Source organism: Suncus etruscus, chromosome 5 (genome assembly GCF_024139225.1).
Source record: "Suncus etruscus isolate mSunEtr1 chromosome 5, mSunEtr1.pri.cur, whole genome shotgun sequence".
Classification (NCBI taxonomy): Eukaryota; Metazoa; Chordata; class Mammalia; order Eulipotyphla; family Soricidae; genus Suncus; species Suncus etruscus.
This window is the reverse complement of record NC_064852.1, coordinates 4,246,390-4,268,125: the sequence shown is the minus strand read 5'-3', so window position 1 is coordinate 4,268,125 and position 21,736 is coordinate 4,246,390. Positions and strand designations below refer to the sequence as shown.

The following is a 21,736-nucleotide window of genomic DNA, read 5'->3' as shown; positions in this document are numbered from 1 at the left end:
AATCACAAACACATAGTGAGTTCGCATCTCCCTGGGTTCAACTTCTCCTCTTCCTTCATACTCCATAGTAATAAATATATTGCTAATCCTGCTACACTCAAAGATGTGTCTTTTAAAATTTGTGTTCTTGGGCTGGAGCGATATCACGTGGTAGGGTGTTTGCCTTGCATGAAACTAATCCAGGACACACCCAAGCTCGATGTTCAGCATCCCATATGGTTCCCTGAGACTGCCAAGAGTGATTTCTGAGTGCAGAGCCAGAAGTAACCCCAGAATGCCATCAGGTGTGCCTTCAAAACAAATAAATAAATAAAATAAAATCCTCATTCTCATCAAGCAAGCCCATCTGTTATTCCCTATTAAAGGGGCAATGTGGTTATTGTTCATGAAATGGAGGTTTTAGTTTATTGTTTTTTTTTTTTTTTAAAACTGAACCACTATGTTGGCCTGAATTTCCAGAAGAAATTTTCTCTCATTGTTCCCAGAGACAAGATGAGGCTTCTCCTGTAGCATTTCCTTTTTTCTTTTTGTTTTTGTTGTTGTTTTTGTTTTGGGGCCACATCCGGTGACGCTCAGAGGTTCCTCCTGGCTCTACACTCAGAAATTGCTCCAGGCAGGCTCGGGGACCATATGGAATGCTGGGGATTAAACCATGGTCCATCCTAAATTGGCTGCATGCAAGGCAAACAGTTAACCCTACCGCTTTGCCATCACTCTATAAGAGGACCATGATTCCAAGAGTTGCCGAGAAACAGAAATATAAAAGTCTTATTAGGCTCTGCTTAGATTTTCCTGCCAATCTCAGCTCAACTTTCCACCCGCTGGCATTCAGAATCAGTTTTATCAGATACTTTTCTAGAAGGTCACATTTTTATTCCGTTCAAAGTTAAAGCATGTCATGTATATTTTCCCTCTGACTTTATAGGTAATGCACGATCACCATAGAAATGTTAGAATTTTTTTTAGGAAGGAGGAGCCTAAAATAAATCATCTCTAACCTTATTATCCAGAAGTAACCTCCTTTAACATCTCAGAATATATCCTTGAAATATTATTTTTGCTTGTCCTCTTCCATTGCAAAGATGATGCCAGTCAATCAGAAACCATCCATTTTTTAATTAACATTATAAGAAATCATACTCACACAGCCTTGATATTGTTCACTAAGCCACATGTTAGCACCTGCCTATTAGTTTGTTGTATGCGTGCCACACAATTCACTCAGTCTTCTCATGTGGAAAATTGAGATCTCTACATGTTTCTTGCTCTTATAAATTATGCTTTTGAAAACAGCACGTTTTGCACTTCAAGCCTTGTCATTTCCCCCTGCTATCTCCCTTTCGTGATATAAGGAACTAATAAGGGTGAAATTACTATTTCATAGGTTTCATTTTACTTAAGCTCATAAGTATATAGGGAGCATAAAGCATGGGCCTACCACAGACTAGACATTAAGCAAATAGAAATATATATGTGCGTAAGAAAATGAATTCCTATCGTTGCCGTGTTCTCGCCAATAATGTCAGAGTCTATCTGTCTCTCTAGAATACAGCTAGAATTTTAAGTTCTCATTGCAAATTCTACTTGTCCTCCCATATACATATCCATAAACCCACATGTGTCTGTATACACTGAAGATCACAATATGAAACAATATGGAGAAAGATGATTATATAGAGTCAAAAATTCTATAAAACGCCTCATCATTCCTAGGTTTCTAATAACACCTGCCAAAATACATAGAAAATCAAACACAATAATGCAGGAGATTCAGATGACACCATATGAAACTTTAATCTATATGATATCTGGAACATCTATAAATAACACGGTTTGGACATTTTCATCAAAATAATCAGATAAAATTCATATTTCAATAATTCAGAGATGAGAATTAATTAATAACCATGAATTTAATGTCCTGTGGAAGAGAGAAAAATCCCATAGCTGTCTTAATTTCCATATCTGTAAGTTTCACTGGTTTCCCAACTTTTCATCTTTGTTTTCCTGATAAACCCAAGTCTCCCTTTTCTGTTCTGTTTCCCCCCCCCCATTTCTTTTTTTTTTTTTTTTTTTTTTTTGGTTTTTGGGTCACACCCGGCTGTGCTCAGGGGTTACTCCTGGCTGTCTGCTCAGAAATAGCTCCTGGCAGGCACGGGGGACCATATGGGACACCGGGATTCGAACCAACCACCTTTGGTCCTGGATCGGCTGCTTGCAAGGCAAACACCGCTGTGCTATCTCTCCGGGCCCCCATTTCTGTTTCTATACCCTCTGATCCCCCTGTCTTCTGATACACACACTGTCTTCTTATTTATTTATTTTTGGTTTCTGGGCCACACCTAGAGGCACTCAGGGGTTACTCCTAGCTCTGTACTTAGAAACCACACCTGGCAAGCTAGGAGGGATCATATGGGATACTGGTGATTAAACTTGGTCTGCCATATGCAAAGCAAATATCTTACCCACTGTTCTATCCCTCCATCCCCACACACTGTCTTCTGATAAACTCACGTCTCCCTCACCTCTTCTATTTCCCCTGTGCCCTCTGATCTCACCATGTCCAAGGGCATCCTACCTTGAAGATGAAGTTTGCTCTCAGTGCTCTGCAGAAGGACAGAACTCACAGAGTCCAGATTGTCATAGCTGTTACAGCCCAGAGGCCCAGTACGTGTCTCTGTAACCTGGAGGGGACATTAAAGGTGACAGGTGTGAGAACAGTGCCCTTGTCTAGAACAGAATCAATAGAGTTGGTCTCTGGAAAAGAAAGATGGCAGAGAAGGTCTTCTGACCTCCTGAGTCAATGGCTACTTCCTTATCTGCCAAGAATCATATTCAGCTATAGCTAAACAGATGTCAGGATAGCACATGGAGTAAAACCATTCTTTATAGATATCATTTTACTGGCTGCTTTCACTATTCTTTGAATGTATACATTGAAGGACTATTCTTTGAATATATAGGTTGTATATTATGTGTGTACATATGTGTATAGTGTAGACATGTATACATCATATATATGTAGTGTACATGCATGCATGTATATAGCGTGTATAAGACTTTAGAACCAGGAGAATCAATGACAAATCCTGGTTGGGACATTCCTTTGTTGTGTGACCAAAGCAAATCACTTCTTCAAGCTTCTGCAGTGACCTAATTCTAGTCAAGCCTTTCTGGGGAGGGAAACTACAAAGGAAGGGTAGATCCGCCAGCTCCATGGCGTATGTTCAGCACTAGGCATCTTGATCCCCAAAGTCTCTATAAATTGTTATGAGTGCATGTGCATTATTATTAGACAATAACTATGAAATGGTCTTCATTTCCCAAAAGAAGTCCCTGCAATGGATCTAATCAATCACGGCAGAACAAAGGGACCCGACCTTATGGCGATGCGTTTCCGGCATATTCTCTGAGAATTCTTGAGTGGGTGTGCAAGAGGGGGGCACATTTTCAAAAGCAGCCTTGCCATGCGAGTATATTTAGTCAAAAAGAAATGTATTTATCCTTCCAGAATTCCTTCCGCATAACTTAATAAAAAAGTACTTAGGAGGCTGCCTTGATGTTTACATCCAACTATAAAGACACAGCGTTAATTGGCACAAGAAAGGATACATTTCTAAATGTCAGTTGTTGTTTTCAGTGGTGAAAGTTTTGGATCACTAATTTCCAATGCTTCATGTTCCCCATATATCAAATTCTATTAACATTCTCATTCCACCGAAAAAGGTAGTGATGATATTTTTGATGCATTTGGTACTTAATGGACAAACTTCTTAGCATATGGCACCGGGTAAGGCAACATCTGGTTGCCCTCTATTAAATTAAGAAAAATATATTTACTCATTGGGGCAGGAGCAATAGCACGGCAGGGAGGGTGTTTTCCTTGCAAAAGGCCAACCTAGGTTCGACGCTTGGTGTCCTCTGTGGTTTCCTGAGCCTGCCAGGAGGAATTTCTGAGTGCAAAGTCAAGAGTAAGCCCTAAGCACTGTAGGGTGTAGCTCATAAACAAAATAAAACAAAACAGAATAAAAAATAGAAAAATATATTTACTTCTAGCTTACAAGCAGATTTTTGTATATATTCAAGAACAAATTAACATCTCATTCGTAGTGAACATTCTATATCTGATTAGTTATTTTTAGTTTTATAACCAAAGAGGTATTTATTGTGATCTTTACTTACTAATGCAGATTTAAGCAGTATCTATAGTATAATATTTTCTAATATCAATCCACTATTTCCTTTCTTGTGATAAAACACACTAAGTATTTTATAGCCCTATTCATATTTTTAAATTTACGTTGTCTTCATTTTCTTCATTCTTACTAAATTTTGCATTTGTAGAATTTACCTATTTCAGATAATTCTAAAATATAGTAGCAAGTATTATTTATACTATACACTTCTATACCTCGAAACAAATGATTTAGTTTTTAAGAAATAATTCTTTTGCTTTATAATTTTGTGCAATTTCAGGAAGATTAGCTCTATTAATCGATATGAAATGATCATTCATATGAGTTGTACCACCGCCACCCTTCAAAATCACCTATTGAGGAGAGGAAATAATAGAAACAGAGAGATTAGAACAAATGGCCAAACTGATTGAAATGAAAGATTTTGTTATGGAGCTATGTTCACATTGGATTGGGGGTTTGAAAGAGGATATTGGAACACTGATGGGAGAAAGTCAGCTCTTTGTTGATGGATGTGATGTTGTAATGTTGTATGCATAAAAATGTGATTAACAGTATTGTAAATTCTAATTGCTTAATAAAATGGTTTAAAAGAGCATAAAATAGAATTTTTTTTATATTTTCCCTAGTGCTTTATTCTTTTATTTTGCTACAAGATAATAACACCTTTTTAAATGAATGAAACTCAAATCTCCCAATTCATTTTGCTACATTTATTCCAGGAAAGAAAACCACAGGCAAAATCTGCCCACCTGGCTTAACTGCTTATTTGAAAGCTGGCAGCAAGAGATATTCTACTCATATAAGTCTTGGGTAGATCAAACAACAGCAAGAAAAGTCTTAGTCACCAGAAGACATTGCTACTACCAGGATGCTTTTTCAAGCAGCAATTTCTCAGAGAAATTCCACTAACAGAGGGAGTCTGCCCTTCCCGGAGGCACAAAAAGAGGATTATCTTCTGACAGACTTTCCAGTATCTCAATTCTGCATCTCTTCCAAGGAGGAGCCAACCATTGGGTGAGAATGAAAAGCCAGCCTTTGCTTCCTCTGACTCTGATGACTTCATAAAGATCTGTCTCTCTGTGCTGACTTCTCTAACAACATAATCCCTCTAAAATAGGTGACTCTTCCAGGATAAGCTGGCTTGTTTGTTGATCTGATTTATTTCCCTTTCCTGCCTCTGTTCTACCTGGCATTTCTCTCCTCTACTGGTCAATTTCTTACTCGTCGGATTGTTCCCCAGATTCCAACACACACTCTCCCCCCACTCAGAAATATCTTTGAAAGCCTAAATACAGGGCTAGATCTGCATTTTATGCAATAAAATAAAAGGAAGATGGAAAAGTACAATATAATGTAGGTTTATTCTGGTTTGAGAAAATTTGAGATGCAAAAAGCATATACTTTTGAAACTTATAAAATTCCGGAGAGATAGCACAGTGGCGTTTGCCTTGCAAGCAGCCGATCCAGGACCTAAGGTGGTTGGTTCGAATCCCGGTGTTCCATATGGTCCCCCGTGCCTGCCAGGAGCTATTTCTGAGCAGACAGCCAGGAATAACCCCTGAGCACCGCCGGGTGTGGCCCCAAAAAACAAAAAAAAATTCCTAGTTTAGGGAGGAAGAGATAGCATAGCTGTAGCCATTTGCCTTGCATGACGCCGACCTAGGGAGAGACCCAGTTCAATTCCTGGCATCCCATAGGGTCCACCAATATTTCAGAGTTGATTATTGAGCGTAGGACCAGATGCAACCCCTGAGCACCACTGGATGTGGCCCAAAAACCAATCAATCAGTCAATAAATAAAGTTTAAAAAAAAACTCCAAGTTTAGATGAAAAGATCTCCTCCCTTACTCCTCTAGGGCTCAGAGAGATAGTACAGTGGTAAGGCTCTTGCTTGACCCTGTTTCAATTTCCTCTTAGGGTCATTGCCAGGAGCAAACCCTGAGCTCAGAGCCAGAAATGAGGCCTGAGCACAGATGGGTGTGGCCCTCAAACCAAAAACAAATAAGTAAATAAATAAGAACATTCTTTAAAATTATTCATTGCACTTAAAATGGACTCTGATGCATTTTTCCCTCAGTGTCTGTGCTTTAACAGTCTATAACTTGTTTTTTCCAATATGGTTATTTGAATTTAAATTTAACTACAATTAAGTTGACTTTTGAAGTTAATTACTCAGTAGCCACATATTACATGTTCTAAACACCATTTGTGGTAGCCATTTCCTTGATCAGCATAAATAAACAAAATACATCACCTGAAGATTCTATTGGCTAAAGCTGGTGTAGATGATGATGGTATAGCACATGGCATGGTTTTATAAATAAAGTCTGCTGAGGCACAGCTATACCCATTTTTTTACTTATTGCATATGGCTCATTTTTGTGCTACTGCTGCCAAACTATATTGTAGCAAGGGAAATCATCTGGGTTACAATAGAAATATGTACTATGATTACTTCACAGAAGATACTTACTGATCTCTGGTCTGGAGAGAAGAATTATAGCCCACCTTTTGTTTTTTTGTTTGTTTGATTTTTAAACTTGACTGGTTTATTGGTTTTTGAGCAACACCCAACAGTGCTCAGGGGTTACTCTCAGCTTCTGCACTGAGATATCGCCCCTGGAAGGCTGGGGGACCATATGGGTTGCCTGGAATTGGACCGGCTCCCTCTGGCGTCAGCCATATGCAAGGCAAATGCCCTACCACTGTGCTGTCACTCTGGCCCCATCCAGCTCTTTTATGCCACGCTCTGGCAGTGGGTGGTTGGGCAAAATATTTATATCTCAGTCTACCATCTTTAAAGGTGGGTGAGGTAAAAATATAAACAAAATAGAACTCAACCAGATGTTAAAAGAATGACTGGCCTAGGCATTAGGAACTGACTCCTACTAGCTCTGTTATCTTATGAAATCATTAACCACTTAGGAAGAGAATTTGAACATCAACCATACAGGGAAACTCTGAGACTTAATGAAAGGACTGTTAATAATTCTGCCACAAGCATAGAAAGCTGTTCCCACAAATCCATAAGTATTGCCAAGCTAATAAAAATGTTCATAATAGGGGCCGGAGATATAGCGAGTGGTGTGGCATTTGCCTTGCATGCAGCTGACCCGGGAGAGACCTGGTTCAATTCCTGGCATCCATCTGGTCCCCCTGCCTGCCAGGGGAGATTTCTGAGTGAGGAGCCAGGAGTAACTCCTGAGCACTACTGGGTGTGGCCCAACAACCAAACAATCAATGTTGAAAAAAATGTTCACACTATTGACAAATCAATGTCTGACAGGAGGAATTTGAAACCTGGACTGAATATAAATTTGAATATGAAGCCTATCAGCTCTCAGGATTCTTATGGTACAGCTTAACATCTCTGGAACTACCCAATCTTTGCTCATCATACCTTGATCGCTCCAGTTGATATCTGGATTTCATGGAGCCTCCTCATGGTGCCATCGCGGTCAACAAAGTAGGACGATGCGAGCTGGTGCAAAGCTTCAACACTTTGAGTGGCATTCCCTGACTTCCGGTCGAGATGACTTTTGTCCATGTACATGGTCAAGGCCTCCTCCCCTGAGAGGAAAAAGTGAGAAACTCAGGCAATCTGTATAGATTTTTGACCAAAAACTATAGTTTCTGGAATGTGAAAGTAATCTCAAGTCACCCACTAATTTAGCCTAAATTTCCTTCTACCTTCTGCAAATCAAAAGTACAATGGAGGGTCTGGAGTGGTACCACAGTGGTAGGGTGTTTGCCTTTCACGCAGCTGACCCAAGATAGTCCTGGGTTCAATCCTCGGTGTCCCATATAGTCCCCTGAGCCAGGAGTGATTTCTGAGCACAGAACCAGGAGTAACCCTTGAGTACTGCCTGGTGTGGCCCAGTGCCCTCCTCCACCCCAGCCAAAAAAAAAGTACAATGGGTGAGAAACAGCTCAGATTTGTAAATGCCTAGTTTTATTAGATCAGGTTGAAAAAACATCTCTAACAGAGTTCACCTCCTCTCTTTGAGTCTCTTTTGTAAAATTATGGATTTTGCCTCCCACTTTTTTATTCTCCTCTTTTTAAAATCCTGGCTTTTTTTTTTTTCATTTAGTTGATTTTGTTGTTGTTTCAGTTGGAAGAATCAAACCAAATTCTTTATGCACTTAAAATATGTACTCCAGGAGCGGAGCAGTGGCGAAAGCGGTAGGGCATTTGCCTTGCACATGCTAATTTAGGACAAGCCACTAGGGTTCGATCCCCCAGCATCCCATATGGTCCCCCAAGCCAGGAATGATTTCTGAGCACATAGCCAGGGATAGTAACCCCTGAGCATCACTGGGTGTGGCCCCTCAAAAAATGTACTCTAGCATCAAGCTATCTCCAAGATCTCTCCCTTTTCCTTATCACCTAGTTGTCCTTTATATCTTTTCATTTCTGACATTTCCTTTTTCTTTTTTCCTTAATTCATTTCTATCTCCGTCTGCAAATTTTTCCTAGGCAGACAGATGAGCATATGGATGAATATATGGGCTGGATAGATGGACTTAAAAAATAGATATAGAGATAATAACAATTGAACAGGATACAAACAGACATAAGGAAAAAAAAACCTATGTACATTTATAAAAATGAAAATCTAAATATTGATCTCTGTCATGTATGAAATTGTCTGTATTAGACACTATTTTATAGCTCATACAAAGTCCAGTGTTTGATATCTAGGAGATAGCAAATATTTTAGCTATACTTTTTTCTTACTCAGTCAAGACATATTTCTTAAATATCTACATATTCCAGATGTTGGGCTTTTTTTTTTTTGAGAGTGCAGTGAAAAGGTCGTATCTGAGGCATCAAAAAAAAAAAAAAACAAGAAAAGAAAGTCAATATAAGGATGAGAAAGATAAGATGAAAATAAATATTTCGTTTCATACAAGTTTCCCTTGAAATACATTTTTAGATTATTAACAGAAGTGACTTGGATGCCTTTTATTTTGACTAACATTAAATATCAGCACTGATTTCAAAGGGAAAGCTCCAGATCTTACTGTAAATAAATATGCCCTTCTGGTTTCTTCCTTTATAGACGACTTTGAACTTGAGGATGTTTCTTAACCTCTCCGTCTAAATTAGGTTTCTAGACTATTCGTTAACAATTAGGAAAGACAGGTCAGCTAATGTACAGAGATATTGAGAATTAGTAAATGAATATTTATTTCAAGTCCTTGTCCAAGTGTCGGGTTCAAGGTAGCAGCCAAAACTCTTCTGTAGAAGTCTTCAAAAGCAGATTGTGAACCAATACTTGACTCTCTGTCGATGCCCTTGTGTTTCAGCTTCTTCTATGTAAAAGCAGGGATAAAACTGTATTTACCTCAGATTGCTGGCATAAGAGTAAACTGGCACATTACATAATGCATCTGAATCCTGTCTGTCTCTTGTAGAGCACCAAGAAAGTGTTAAGCATCACTTGATAATGGCAAGACACCAAATGCACAAAATTTATCCTCCTATCTAATCCACTCAACATGATAGGATATTCAGAGCACAAACACTGCCAGTACTTTCTGAGGACAAAAGCTTGATATCTAAGACAACTGAAGTTTCTTCAGAATGCTGATGAATTTTTAAATTGAAGATTAAAAAAATAACTCTCAGGAAGAAAATGATTATCCTCTGAAGTGGGCATAGTGCTGATGCACAAGTTCTTTCTTTGCCTCAGGTCTCTCCACGAGAGCTTCTGGAACATAATTCCACCATCATTCAGTTTTCCCCATGACACCTCCATTTTGTCTCTTACCTTTGACTCCATGGTTCTAGCCAAACCATTCCTTTTGCTGCAAGCTTCCTTATTGCCAAATTTCCTGTCAGACTTTTCTCGAACTCTATTTTTGCTTAGAATGCCATTTGTCTATTTCTCCCTAAATGCTTGACTTAAAAAATCCTATCTGGCTTTCTGATTTTCTCAATGTACACCATCTTTGTACCCTACTGGGCATACTCCATTTACCATCCAAAACTTGATCTGGAAAAGGTGCAGCAATTCTCTTGACCAATCCTCAACAATACTATTAACTCTAAAATGCAATCACCTGCCCTCTATTATTCTCTAGCTCTTAAATCACTCATTGGTTTAGTTCAGAAATATTTTATGGAGTCTTTGGATAGCACTTGGAGGAGAAATGAGTAAGACATTGTCTTCATATAAAGTCATATGAGCAACTTTATGCAAATGGTCGAATGTGGAACCAACTGGCCAACAGGGGCAGGGCACCCCGGAAAAATGACTAGTCCAAATAAAGATGCACTGTAGGCATAGAACACATAGCAGATACCCAAGTTCAAGAAGAGAATCTTCAATAAAATGTAAATTTTATTGATTACAGTTTAAATAATTTTCATATAGCATGCAAAATTAAAAAAGTTTTAACTTGAGTTCTCCTTTAGTATTTTTTCTTATTTCCTTTTTTATTTCTTGAAGCAGTACTTTGTAGTTTTCTATGTGTAGGTCCTTCACCTCTTTAGTTAAGTTGATCCAAGGTATTTGAGTTTGTGTGGCACTAATGTGAATGGGATTGTTTTTCTTAATGTCCATTTCTTCTCCATCATTATTTGTGTATAAGAAGGCCATTGATTTTTGTGTGTTAATTTTGTAGCCTGCCACTTTGCTATATGAATCTATTATTTCTTTTTTATTAAATAATACCTTTATTTAAGTGTTATCACACCCCCCACTCTTGGTGTAACCTTACCTACAAGAAAGACCCTCCCATTTCTGGGAGGGTCGTGGGGAGGTTACAAAAGGTTTAACCTCAGGGGCAAAGGGGATTTGCATGGATGGAGGATGGAGAAGGAAGCAGGAGGAGATCTCTGAGAGACAAGGTACAATGCAGGGCTGAATAGGAATCCAGTGTAAAATATTATGAGAGAAGCCACACATGATGGCTAGGGCATGAATAAAGCTGATATTTCCTGGAACCTGTCTGGATGATTTCCTTGCCTCTACCTGAAGCTGCTGACCCGCTGGCTGGAGGGGTCGCAGATACACATGGTCCTGGGCTGGAGGAGAAAGGCCTCCATCACCATCCACCACCATCCAAGCCCATCCAAAAGGCTTATTTATTATTTAATTCTACATTTAAGCACCATGATTACAAACATTTAGTTGGGTTTCAATTACAAAAATGAACATCCACATTCACTGGTGCAATCTTCCCACCACCAATGTCCCCATCTCCCTCCTTCCTCACCCCCTGCCTGTATTAGAGCCAGAAAAATAAAAATCAATATTGTAATAATACCTAGAGACAATAGAGATGAGGGCTGGAAGACCAGCCCACGATATGAAGCTTACAACAGAGAATGGTGAGTTCAGTTAGAGAAATAACTACACTGACAGCTATCACGACAATGGTAGTAAGTGAGAGATTTCCTTGGTCTTATTTAAAAAATTTAATTATATAAAATATATAAATACATACAGAATTCAAACTTGTGATTCATGGTAAATTTTTGGTTTGGAAATGCTGGTTTAGGGACACAGGCATAAGGGGAATATTTCCATAAGGCAGATGGATAGTAGGGCAAGAGTTCCACAGAGTGGAATCTGTTTATCTTCCTGGGGATACAGTGGAACATAGACACAAATGTGATCTACTCTAGTAAGTTGCATCCCTTAATATTCTCAAGTTCCTGTCTTCATCTCTTTCAAATTTGCCCTAAGTTCTCTCATTGCTAGGCCACTGTTTAACCAGGGGTCCTCAAACTTTTTTAAACAGGGGGCCAGTTCACTGTCCCTCAGACCATTGGAGGGTCTGACTATAGTAAAAACAAAACTTATGAACGAATTCTTATGCACACTGCATATATCTTATTTTGCAATGAAGAAACAAAACAGATACAAATACAATATGTGGCCCGCGGGCCATAGTTTGAGGACCACTGGAACAGTTTTTGAATTAACTTCTTCTCATTCCTCAGGTGTCATCTAACCCTCTAAGAAGACACCACTGAAAAGACTTGTCTGAATTCCTCAAACTTAAACTCAGTTAATTAAGGTCTCTCCCCAAAGGTTCTCTTATTCTTAGTCTCTTGTATATTTCCAAAAGAACACCCGGTGATCTAATTCATTGACAGGCTTCTCTCCTTCTGTCGTGATAAAGCACTGTGAGATCAGGTGGTATGTAGGTATCTTTCCTCTTTTTATTGTCAATACCCAGCATGATACGTCTGCACTATGTGCTTAGCAAATTATTAAGAGATTTGTAGGAAGCAGATACTTATGAAAGTTGGTCATCACTACTATGACAATGGTAGTGAGAGAAATAAAATACCTGTCTGTAATACAGGCAGCGGGTGGGGGAGGAGGAAGATGGAGGGCACTGGTGGTGGGAAGGTTGCACTGGTGAAGGGGGGTGTTCTTTTTTATAACTGAAACCCAACTACAAACATGTTTGTAATCATAGTGCTTAAATAAAGATATTAAAAAAAGAAAGTTGGTCATCTCTACATTATTTACTAATTGACACATCTACCTTAACAACTAGGATGAGTGGGAATGTTGCACTGGTGAAGAGGGGTGTTCATTACATGACTGAAACTCAAACATGACTGAAACCCAACTACAATAATATTTGTAATCAAGATGTTTAAATGAATATATTAATATTGAAAAAACAACTAGGATGAAATATTCCAGCAGGAAGAATCATCATCATGATTAATACCTGGGTTCAATAAGCAGAAATGGAAGTGACAAGTAAGTCTCTCATGGTGCCACTTTTTCATAAACTATTCACTGGTTATGCAGGACGATATAATACTCCAGCCTATGGAATCTATTGCAACTTAAATTAATTTGGATTAAAAATATCTTTATTAGAGCCAGAGCAATAGTACAGCAGGTAGGGCATTTGCTTTGCACTTGACCAACATAGTTTCAATCCTGGCATCCATATGTCATCTCCCAAGACCACCAAAGGTAATTCTTGAGTGCAGAACCAGGAATAACCCTAAGTACTTCTGAGTTATTGGGTGTGGCCCAAAGGTTTTAAATAAAGATCTTAATAAAAAATTAAGAGTTTGAGTCCTTGAGGAGCTGGCTGGCCTGTGGGATAAGGGCTCTTGTCTAATTTTTTTTCCCTTATAATACTCTCAATGCTTCTAACAGGTCAGACAAAGAACAGATGGTTAGTTATCGCTTGATAGATGAATGTGTGGTAGATGAATGAATGAGCAGAAAATTCGTTGAATAAATAAACAGCTGAGGAAGGTAAATTATGAAGGAAGTGAATGTGCTAAAAGTTAGAACCAGGAGGCAGAGAAAATAAATATTCTAAGTGTCAACTCAGACCCTCCAAGGACCCTGTGAAAAAGAAGGTGAAGGAAAGACCAGTTCCCTCTAGACTGAAAACTGGAAGAAGCAAACCTTAGATCAAGAGGGGTTAATGGGCTTCTTACTGCATTATTAAGACTTAATTTCTTGTTTATTAAGAGAATGTTCTGTGTAAAGTTGCTTTCCCATTTGGGCATTCCTGCAAATTGCCTCTTCACCCTACTTGGGCCTTTCTTCAATCCCTGTATTCTCCAGAGGCCTCTGCCTCTCTCTGAGCTGCACATTTCTCTGAGGGCAACAAAATGGGACTGAGACCTGCAGGAGATGAAGGTTGAGCTGGGAGCTGATTGCTTTATGTTTTCAGTCAACAGGGGATCCTACTACCAGGTGGGGAGGCAGGGACATGCGGTCTTTTAGTTTCTGGAACATTCCTTGACTATTTCTTCTGAGTCCCTCTCACTTTGTTCTCAACCTTCCTCTTACTATAAGAGAGATTAATTTACAAATAATAATAATAATAATAATAATACAAATACACGCGAACATACATACAATACCAAAGAACGTATAAGAAACATGTAAGGCATCGTGCATAAAGACATCCATGATATATGTACATATTTATATGCATTCACAAGCTCTCACAGGCACATTTCTATGTGTATTGCATCTAGATGAATCTATCTACATGCTTACACATGTATATTTCATATGCACATGCATCCCTATATACACTAAACAACATAGGTAGGCATTTGTGCTCACGGTATTATGTTGACACACATGTATTCTCATGTACACAGGCAAGTTTAATATCACATAGACACCCAGCCAGTGTTTATTGGGATTCCAAATACTATCAAAGGGAATAAAGGAAATCACTACCTGTAATTTATTGGTATCATTTCTATTTTCAGTCTTTACCTTCACCTCCCATATAAAAAAATCACTTAAACTGAGTATTTTAATATTGTTAGTGTTTTATTTTTCACATGAAGACCCTTTTGTAGGTGACTTGGTGAAACAGAGAGAGAGTGAGGTAGGCTTGAGAAAACCACGACTCACTTTAGTCACCAGAGAAAATGACTGGCATAGGTTGGGACTGGCAAGTTGCTTTGAGCATCTATGTAGCAAGCATGATGCTGCAACGACCAGCCCTACAAGGCCACTCTCAAGCTACCCCTGAAAATCATTTGTTTAGAGGTGCTGCAACAGCATCCCAATGCCCAACTTATTGGAGAGCTATGGACTCAGGCTGGGAAGAGGGGAGAAATCACTGCAGGAAAAGGAAGGTCAGTCCTTACATCCACATAGGCATTCCAGGACTGCCATCTTCTCTTGCAGAAAAGAATATCAGAAGGAGGTAAAAAAAAAAGTGAATCAAAATAGTTTAATTTTAAACATTTTAAGAAATAGGAGGGGAGACAAAGGGAGATCTGTGTTCAAGAGAGAACAGGAGCTATTTCAGAAATAAATAAGCAGAGCCTTGCTTTTGGGACAAAGTTAGAACTTCTCCAAATTGTCTTGGCCTGGAGTTCTCTGCATGCATAAAAGTTAATCTAGGTGTTGTCATGGGAAAAGCCTTGGATTCTAATTTTTTTTTTTCAGATTCTTCTTCTTTTTTTTTTTTAATTCTCAGAAGTCCCCTTGCTGATATATTAACTTTGAAATTTCAGCCAAAGAACATTAAGATAAATAAGACAGAATCCATGTACAATTACTTTGTCCCTCAAGTCCCCAGATTGTAACACATTATAATATTTCTTAACAGTACACAAGGCAATCTAAAGCCATAAAACTTATGTAACTCCTTAAACATTACAGGCATAGTATTTTCTTACATTTCCATATACATGCATATTAGCTTAAGTTAACCTCAAATTTTAAGTGAGTTCTTTTTAAGGATTAGAGTCAAAGGAGCACAGTAAGAATGGTGTTAGAGTGGCAATTGTTGTTTGCATAGGCCCACCAAAATATGAGGGACATGGAAAGAAATAACCTTGGCCTAAGTACAAAGAGACCAGACCCCTGAAGTTTCCTGGCACAAGACCAAGTCTAGGCTCCAAGCAAGCTAGATCGTCCAATCCAATACATTGTCTGTAGTGCCAACACACTTTTATTTTTCACACAGTCTCTGTTGTTGGTATCATGTTTCTGTATTAAAGATCCTGGAATCTGCATATCTTACATTGAAGTCAGGACGTGGAGCATCCTCTCCTTTCACCTCACAATCAAAGGGCAATGCAGGGAGCCCTGTCCTGTAAGCAGGTCGTTGTTGTTAAGTCTTCTCAGTGTTAAGGGAAGTCTCTTTTGAGCAGGTCGAAGTCTGAGCAGTGTAGGTCTTCCGTGGTAGAGGATTGCTTCCAGGTGATGTTATAGACCAGCCTGGATGTTTCGTGGATGGCTTTCCTGGTTCAGGGGAGAATGGAATATGCCCTTTCTTCTGAGGTCTGTGCCAGGTCGTTATGTCAATGTTCAGGGTGTAAGGTCCCTTTGCACTACAAGGTTTGTGTGTTCCAATCTCTATTAGATAGGATTTTATTTGTATTTATACTATTTTCCCATTTTAATGTGCCTATGCAAATAAGAAGCAATGCCACATGGTGTTATTGGCACATATGGGGGCCATAAGAACAATTACAATGATTCCATTGACATGATTCAATCATAAGCATTAAACTGGGGGACTCTTCCACCAAAATTCCTTGTTAAACAGCTCAAAAAGAGAAGATAAAAAGTGGTTAGAATCATCACTGTATAAGACAACATTTAGTAAGAATTATAGCTGTCAGAGAAAAAACACAAAATATTCTAAAGAAATACGTGTCCATTTTATGTATCTTGAAACAGTTTGGGGTTGTCACACACAATGCACAGCTTTGGACTGTGATTACGATTCTACACTACTGAAGTTAAAAAGAGTAAACTAGGTTAGTGATGTTTGAGAAGGGGTTAGAGAGTTAAAGAGTAAAAAAGAGCTTTGTAGGGGTGTGGGAAAGGGGAGAATACAAAATAAACATTCTGTATACGGAAAACATAACATAAGAGTAAGGAATATTCTGAATACATGAAATACATGAAGTACGCGCGGGGGCCTAAGCCCCCGCGCGGTTCTGTAGTTTTTGGATGCCTAGGGAGGAATTTCTCACCCCCTCCCCCCAAGGCCCGATTAACCAGGCGTGGCCCTGAAGACCCGCCTGGTGTGGGGGGAATCATGCTCTCCTGGACAAAGTGGTCAGCCCAGGGTCCTATGGCTAGCTGTCCTGCCCAGAGCCCCCATCATACCAGTCAAAAGCCCACGAAATCCTGGCATGTGAAGTGTTCTGGGGCCAGCTGAGCCTCTGTAGTTTTTGGCTGCCTAGGGAGGAATTTCTCACCCCCTCCCCCCAGGGCCCGATTAACTAGGCGTGGCCCTGAAGACCCGCCTGGTGTGGGGGGAATCTTGTTCCCCTGGACTAAGTGGTCAGCCCAGGGGTCCTATGGCTAGCTGTCCTGCCCAGAGCCCCCAACATACCAGGCAAACACACCAAGAAATCCTGGCATTCGGAGTGTTCTGGGCCCAGCCGAGCCTCTGTAGTTTTTGGATGCCTAGGAAGGAATTTCTCACCCCCTCCCCCCAAGGCCCGATTAACCAGGCGTGGCCCTGAAGACCCGCCTGGTGTGGGGGAAATCACGCTCTCCTGGACAAAGTGGTCAGCCCAGGGTCCTATGGCTAGCTGTCCTGCCCAGAGCCCCCATCATACCAGTCAAAAGCCCACGAAATCCTGGCATGTGGAGTGTTCTGGGCCCAGCCGAGCCTCTGTAGTTTTTGGCTGCCTCTTTTTTCAGATTCTTATCAAAACTTTTAGATTCTCTCTTTTTTTTTTTGATTCTCCTGTTCTGTGGGGGTGCATTCTTATCAGAGTAGCACCTCCATTCTTCCATATCCAAAGAATTCATGATTTATATCTCAGTATTAGTTCTTTCACTGCTAGCTCCACTTCTTTTTCATTCTCCTTTATATCCTCTTCTCTCTTGCTCAAGAGTTAAACAAAATGCACTTATTTGCCCAGAATGTGACAGTTTAGAATCATCTTTTGGTGGCTGAATATTCTCCAAGAAACCCACCTGACACCTCAGACAGCTTATCACAATATTTCTTCTAAATAAATATGGTGCACTCCTTAGGAAAAAAATCTTTTTTCCTAAATACAATTTTTACACTTTCTTATATTTAGACAGAAAAACTAATATCAAGATACTAAAAGACATTTCTTGTTTTTTTTTTTTGTTTTTTTTTTTGTTTTGTTTTTGGGCCACACCCTGTGACGCTCAGGGGTTACTCCTGGCTATGAGCTCAGAAGTTGCTCCTGGCTTCTTGGGGGACCATATGGGACGCTGGGGGATCGAACCGCGGTCCGTCCTAGGCTAGCGCAGGCAAGGCAGGCACCTTACCTCCAGCGCCACCGCCCGGCCCCTAAAAGACATTTCTTAAAGTTTCCCTTTCTTATAGAGAAAGCTTTTTTTCTTTCTTTATTTAATTCCTAGTCTTTTAGTTTCTCAGCTCCATTATATAAAAACAAGAATAAGAATAAGGTTAATGAGAAAGCTACATCACTGAGCATGGCCTCAAAATCAAAGACAAAAGCAAAAAGAGAAAAATGAAAAGAATAATTTTGACAAAAAATATTACCCAAGCACATTGTAAAGATGTAATTTATTACTTAGTTTTAACAATATAGATTAAGGAAGTATTAATATTTATCTTATGTATAAAAAGAAAAACTTTAAATATATAAACCCTTAGTTTTCTTTATATATATATAACTAAGGTTATATATGTATATATATATATATATATATATATATATATACTAACTTGCCAAGGGACAAGAAACTGGTGAACATCAAAAAGCAGTATTGGACCCAGCAATCAAGTCCCAATTTGTCTTCCACCCTCTACAAGTTACTATCTCCCATTGCGTGGTGGACTTAAGAACTTTAATAAAATGATGGTGCAAAAAAGACCTGGCATAGTTATTGTACACTGTATTGAATAAAGTTAATTTCTTTCCTTGTGGGCCCTCGTCCACTCACTCCACTCCTTCACGTGGAAGAGTAAAGGAACATTTAGGGTCTGTAGTCCAAGACTGAAACTCAATCCAGAGCTTTGCATATTTTAAAATGATGTGCTATAACAACAGTAGAGGAACAAGGCTCTGTGAATAATTCACAACCTTGTCTTAGAGAAATTAAAAATATATTTCACTGCAAAGAAGAAAACCTTTGCTATTTGGGATTTCCAGGGACTCGGACAGAACTTTCTAATGAAAGAACTGAATTGTTTTCAGTGAATTTTTTTCCAAGCAAAATAGGAGGTAGAAAAAGTTCAGACAGGAAATACAGATTAATGCTACACACAGTGTTGACATGTTTTCATTTTCATTTTACAACAGAAGACAATTTATACTTCATGTGCTAGCATTCAAAGGCCTCTTAGATATTTTGTTATTAAGAGGCAATAAAGACATACAGGTAGTTGCTTATTTAAGTAGGAGGGTTTATTAAAGAGATGACTTTAGCTTGTAGATAAGAAAAGCAAACACTGTAGACGAAGCATGCTGATTTAATAAAGATTTAGCAAGGCACTAGTTATACCTCTTAGCTAACTTGCTTTTACTATGAAATCTTATGAGACAACTTATTTTTGAGAAGTAAACAAGCTATGACCAATTCCTCTAATGGGAAGGTACTAAACAGTGTCAATTATTATTACAAGACTAAATGAATTTATTCAGTCTGTTTATTTCACTCATTGCCTCTACACAATCTATTCACTAAGGACTTTCCTTAGAAGAACGTGTGTGCTAGCCCCTAGAAAGCTTTTTGGTCTTCCTTCTACTTGGCCAATTCCTACTGATCTCAAGGACCACTTCTTTCCTTTTTTTATTAATCAGTTCAGTTCAAAGTGCCTACTCCTCTAAAGAAGGAAAATTATTATAATCATACTTTAGTCTACACACCATGCCTCCATCAATACACAGATATTTTTCGGATAGCCAGGACCATATCCAAGTGCACTTTAGAAGTTCTCTATATAGTTTGCATAACTAACAGGGGGACTTACTTAAGTTCCAGTGACCCTAAATAGATTCTGTAATTTCTTATTATGTTTGCATTAATTCTTTCTATTTGATATTCTCCAGTTGCCATTATTCCTTAAAAGACATGAATGGATTTGATAGAAAGGGATGAGGAAAGCTGAACATTTAGTCTGTTTCCGTATTAACTACTCCATCTTCATATATGATAAATGGTAACCTATTTGTAAAATGCTAATCCCCAGAGAAATCTTAAACAAAGACTATTCTTTAAACGATATCTAAAATTTAATTATTTTCCCCACATTAGACTACACTGAGGAGAATTAAACAAATAATCAGATGTAGCATTCTTAAAGAGTTGAGGTAATTGCGGATTCTTCTGAGGAAACAGGACCTGAAGGGAGCTCTGTCCTATGCTTTTCTGTCTTTCCTGAATTCTTAAAGCTCTCCTCAGAGGCCTGGGAAGCAAACCCCAAAAAACTGCATTCTGAAGCTGCCCAGCAAGCGAGTGAGCATGAGCGAGTAAGAATTGGCTGGCTGTGGGGGTTGCCAGGTGGAGTGCTGATTGCTCTACCTGTGGAGACTCCACCCTGCTGTGTGTGCTTCTTCTGAGGAAACTGAGGACCTGAAGGAAGCTCTGTCCTGTGCTTCTCTGTCTTTTCTGAATTCTTGAAGGTCTCCTCAGAGCCCTGGGAAGTGAACCCCCAAAAACTGTCACCTAGAGGCCCCAGAAGAGCGCAGCCACTCTGCTTCGCTTCATGGCTGCACACTCTTTTTAACCAATAAACCCCACTACAACACACAGGAAAAACTACACTACTAGAGTGACAATGGGGAAAACTTGCAGGCAAACACCATGCACAGAGAATGAATATGATAGCTTGGATGACCTAAAAAATTCCAACCATCTGATGAACCTCTCGAATAAAGAACTTAAAATAGAAATATGGAAGATGTTTGCAGAACTCAAACAAAGCATAGATAGATCTGAACAGAACACAAAGACAGAAATCAGAAAACTCCAAACTGAAATAGCAGATCTGAAAAACACGGTACCTCAACTGAAAACCTCAGTGGATGGCCTCGACAGCAGGGTAACAGCCACTGAGGACAAAAATGGAGAACTGGAAGATGAGATGCAGAAAAACTCAACACAGCAGAAGAAATTGGAAAAAAAAACCTTAGGACAAACTATCAGGCAATGGAAAAAGTACTCAAGGAATGCGAAAAGATGAAAATGGAAGTCTTTGATAAACTCAACAGAAACAACTTAAGAATCATTGGAGTCCTGGAGGTCCAGGTAAGCGATCTCCAAGAAGAATCAACTGTCAAAGACATCATCAAAGAGATACTCCCAGAGTTAAAGACTACATAAAATCAAATCCTGCATGCCCGAAGAGTACCAGTTAAAGGAGACCCAAAGAAAAACACCCAAGACACATCCTCATTACAATGACAAATTCCACAGATAGAGATAGAATAATGAAAGCAGCAAGATCAAAAAGGAAAATTACATTCAAAACAGCATCCCTAAGACTTAAAGCAGACATGTCACAAGAAACTCTCAAGGCCAGAAGACAGTGGTGGGATATTGTGGCAAGACTGAATGAAATGAATGTCTCACCGACAATACTGCACCCATCACGACTCATGCTCAGGTTTGAAGGAAGAATACACAGCTTCATGGACAAACAACAGCTCAGAAATTTCACAGATGATAAATCAGCCTTAATGGAAAAACTGACAGGTCTACTCTAAGACAAGAGAGACCAACAAACACAGCAAACTTATCTACAAAGATGACATTAAATCCTATGACAATCATCTCCCTCAATGTCAATGGACTAAATTCACCAATTAAAAGACAGAGAGTGGCAAAATGGGTCAAAAAGATGAATCCAACCTTCTGCTGCCTACAAGAAACACACCTGAATAGTCAGAACAAATATAGACTCAAAATCAAAGGATGGAGGAAATTCATCCAAGCAAACAACACCCATAAAAAGCTGGGGTGGCCATATTAATATCTGATGACACCAACTTTATACTCAAAAAAGTGGTAAGGGACAAAGATGGACACTATGTACTAATCAAGAGATATGTGCAACAGAAAGAAATCAGACTATTAAACGTATATGCACGCAAT

The 21,736-nt window shown here is 39.1% G+C and overlaps 1 protein-coding gene across 2 annotated transcripts in view; it reads right to left on the bottom strand.

Moving 5' to 3' along the window:
* BRINP1 (BMP/retinoic acid inducible neural specific 1) overlaps positions 1-21,736 on the bottom strand; it is a 230,000-nt gene that overhangs the window by 71,702 nt on the left and 136,562 nt on the right. For both annotated transcript variants that reach the window (XM_049773819.1, XM_049773820.1), the window contains exons 4-5: positions 7,600-7,769; positions 2,579-2,684 (exon numbers count right to left, since the gene is read on the bottom strand). In XM_049773819.1, coding sequence (XP_049629776.1) covers positions 2,579-2,684; positions 7,600-7,769 — 276 coding nt within the window. The remainder of the gene's footprint in view (positions 1-2,578; positions 2,685-7,599; positions 7,770-21,736) is intronic.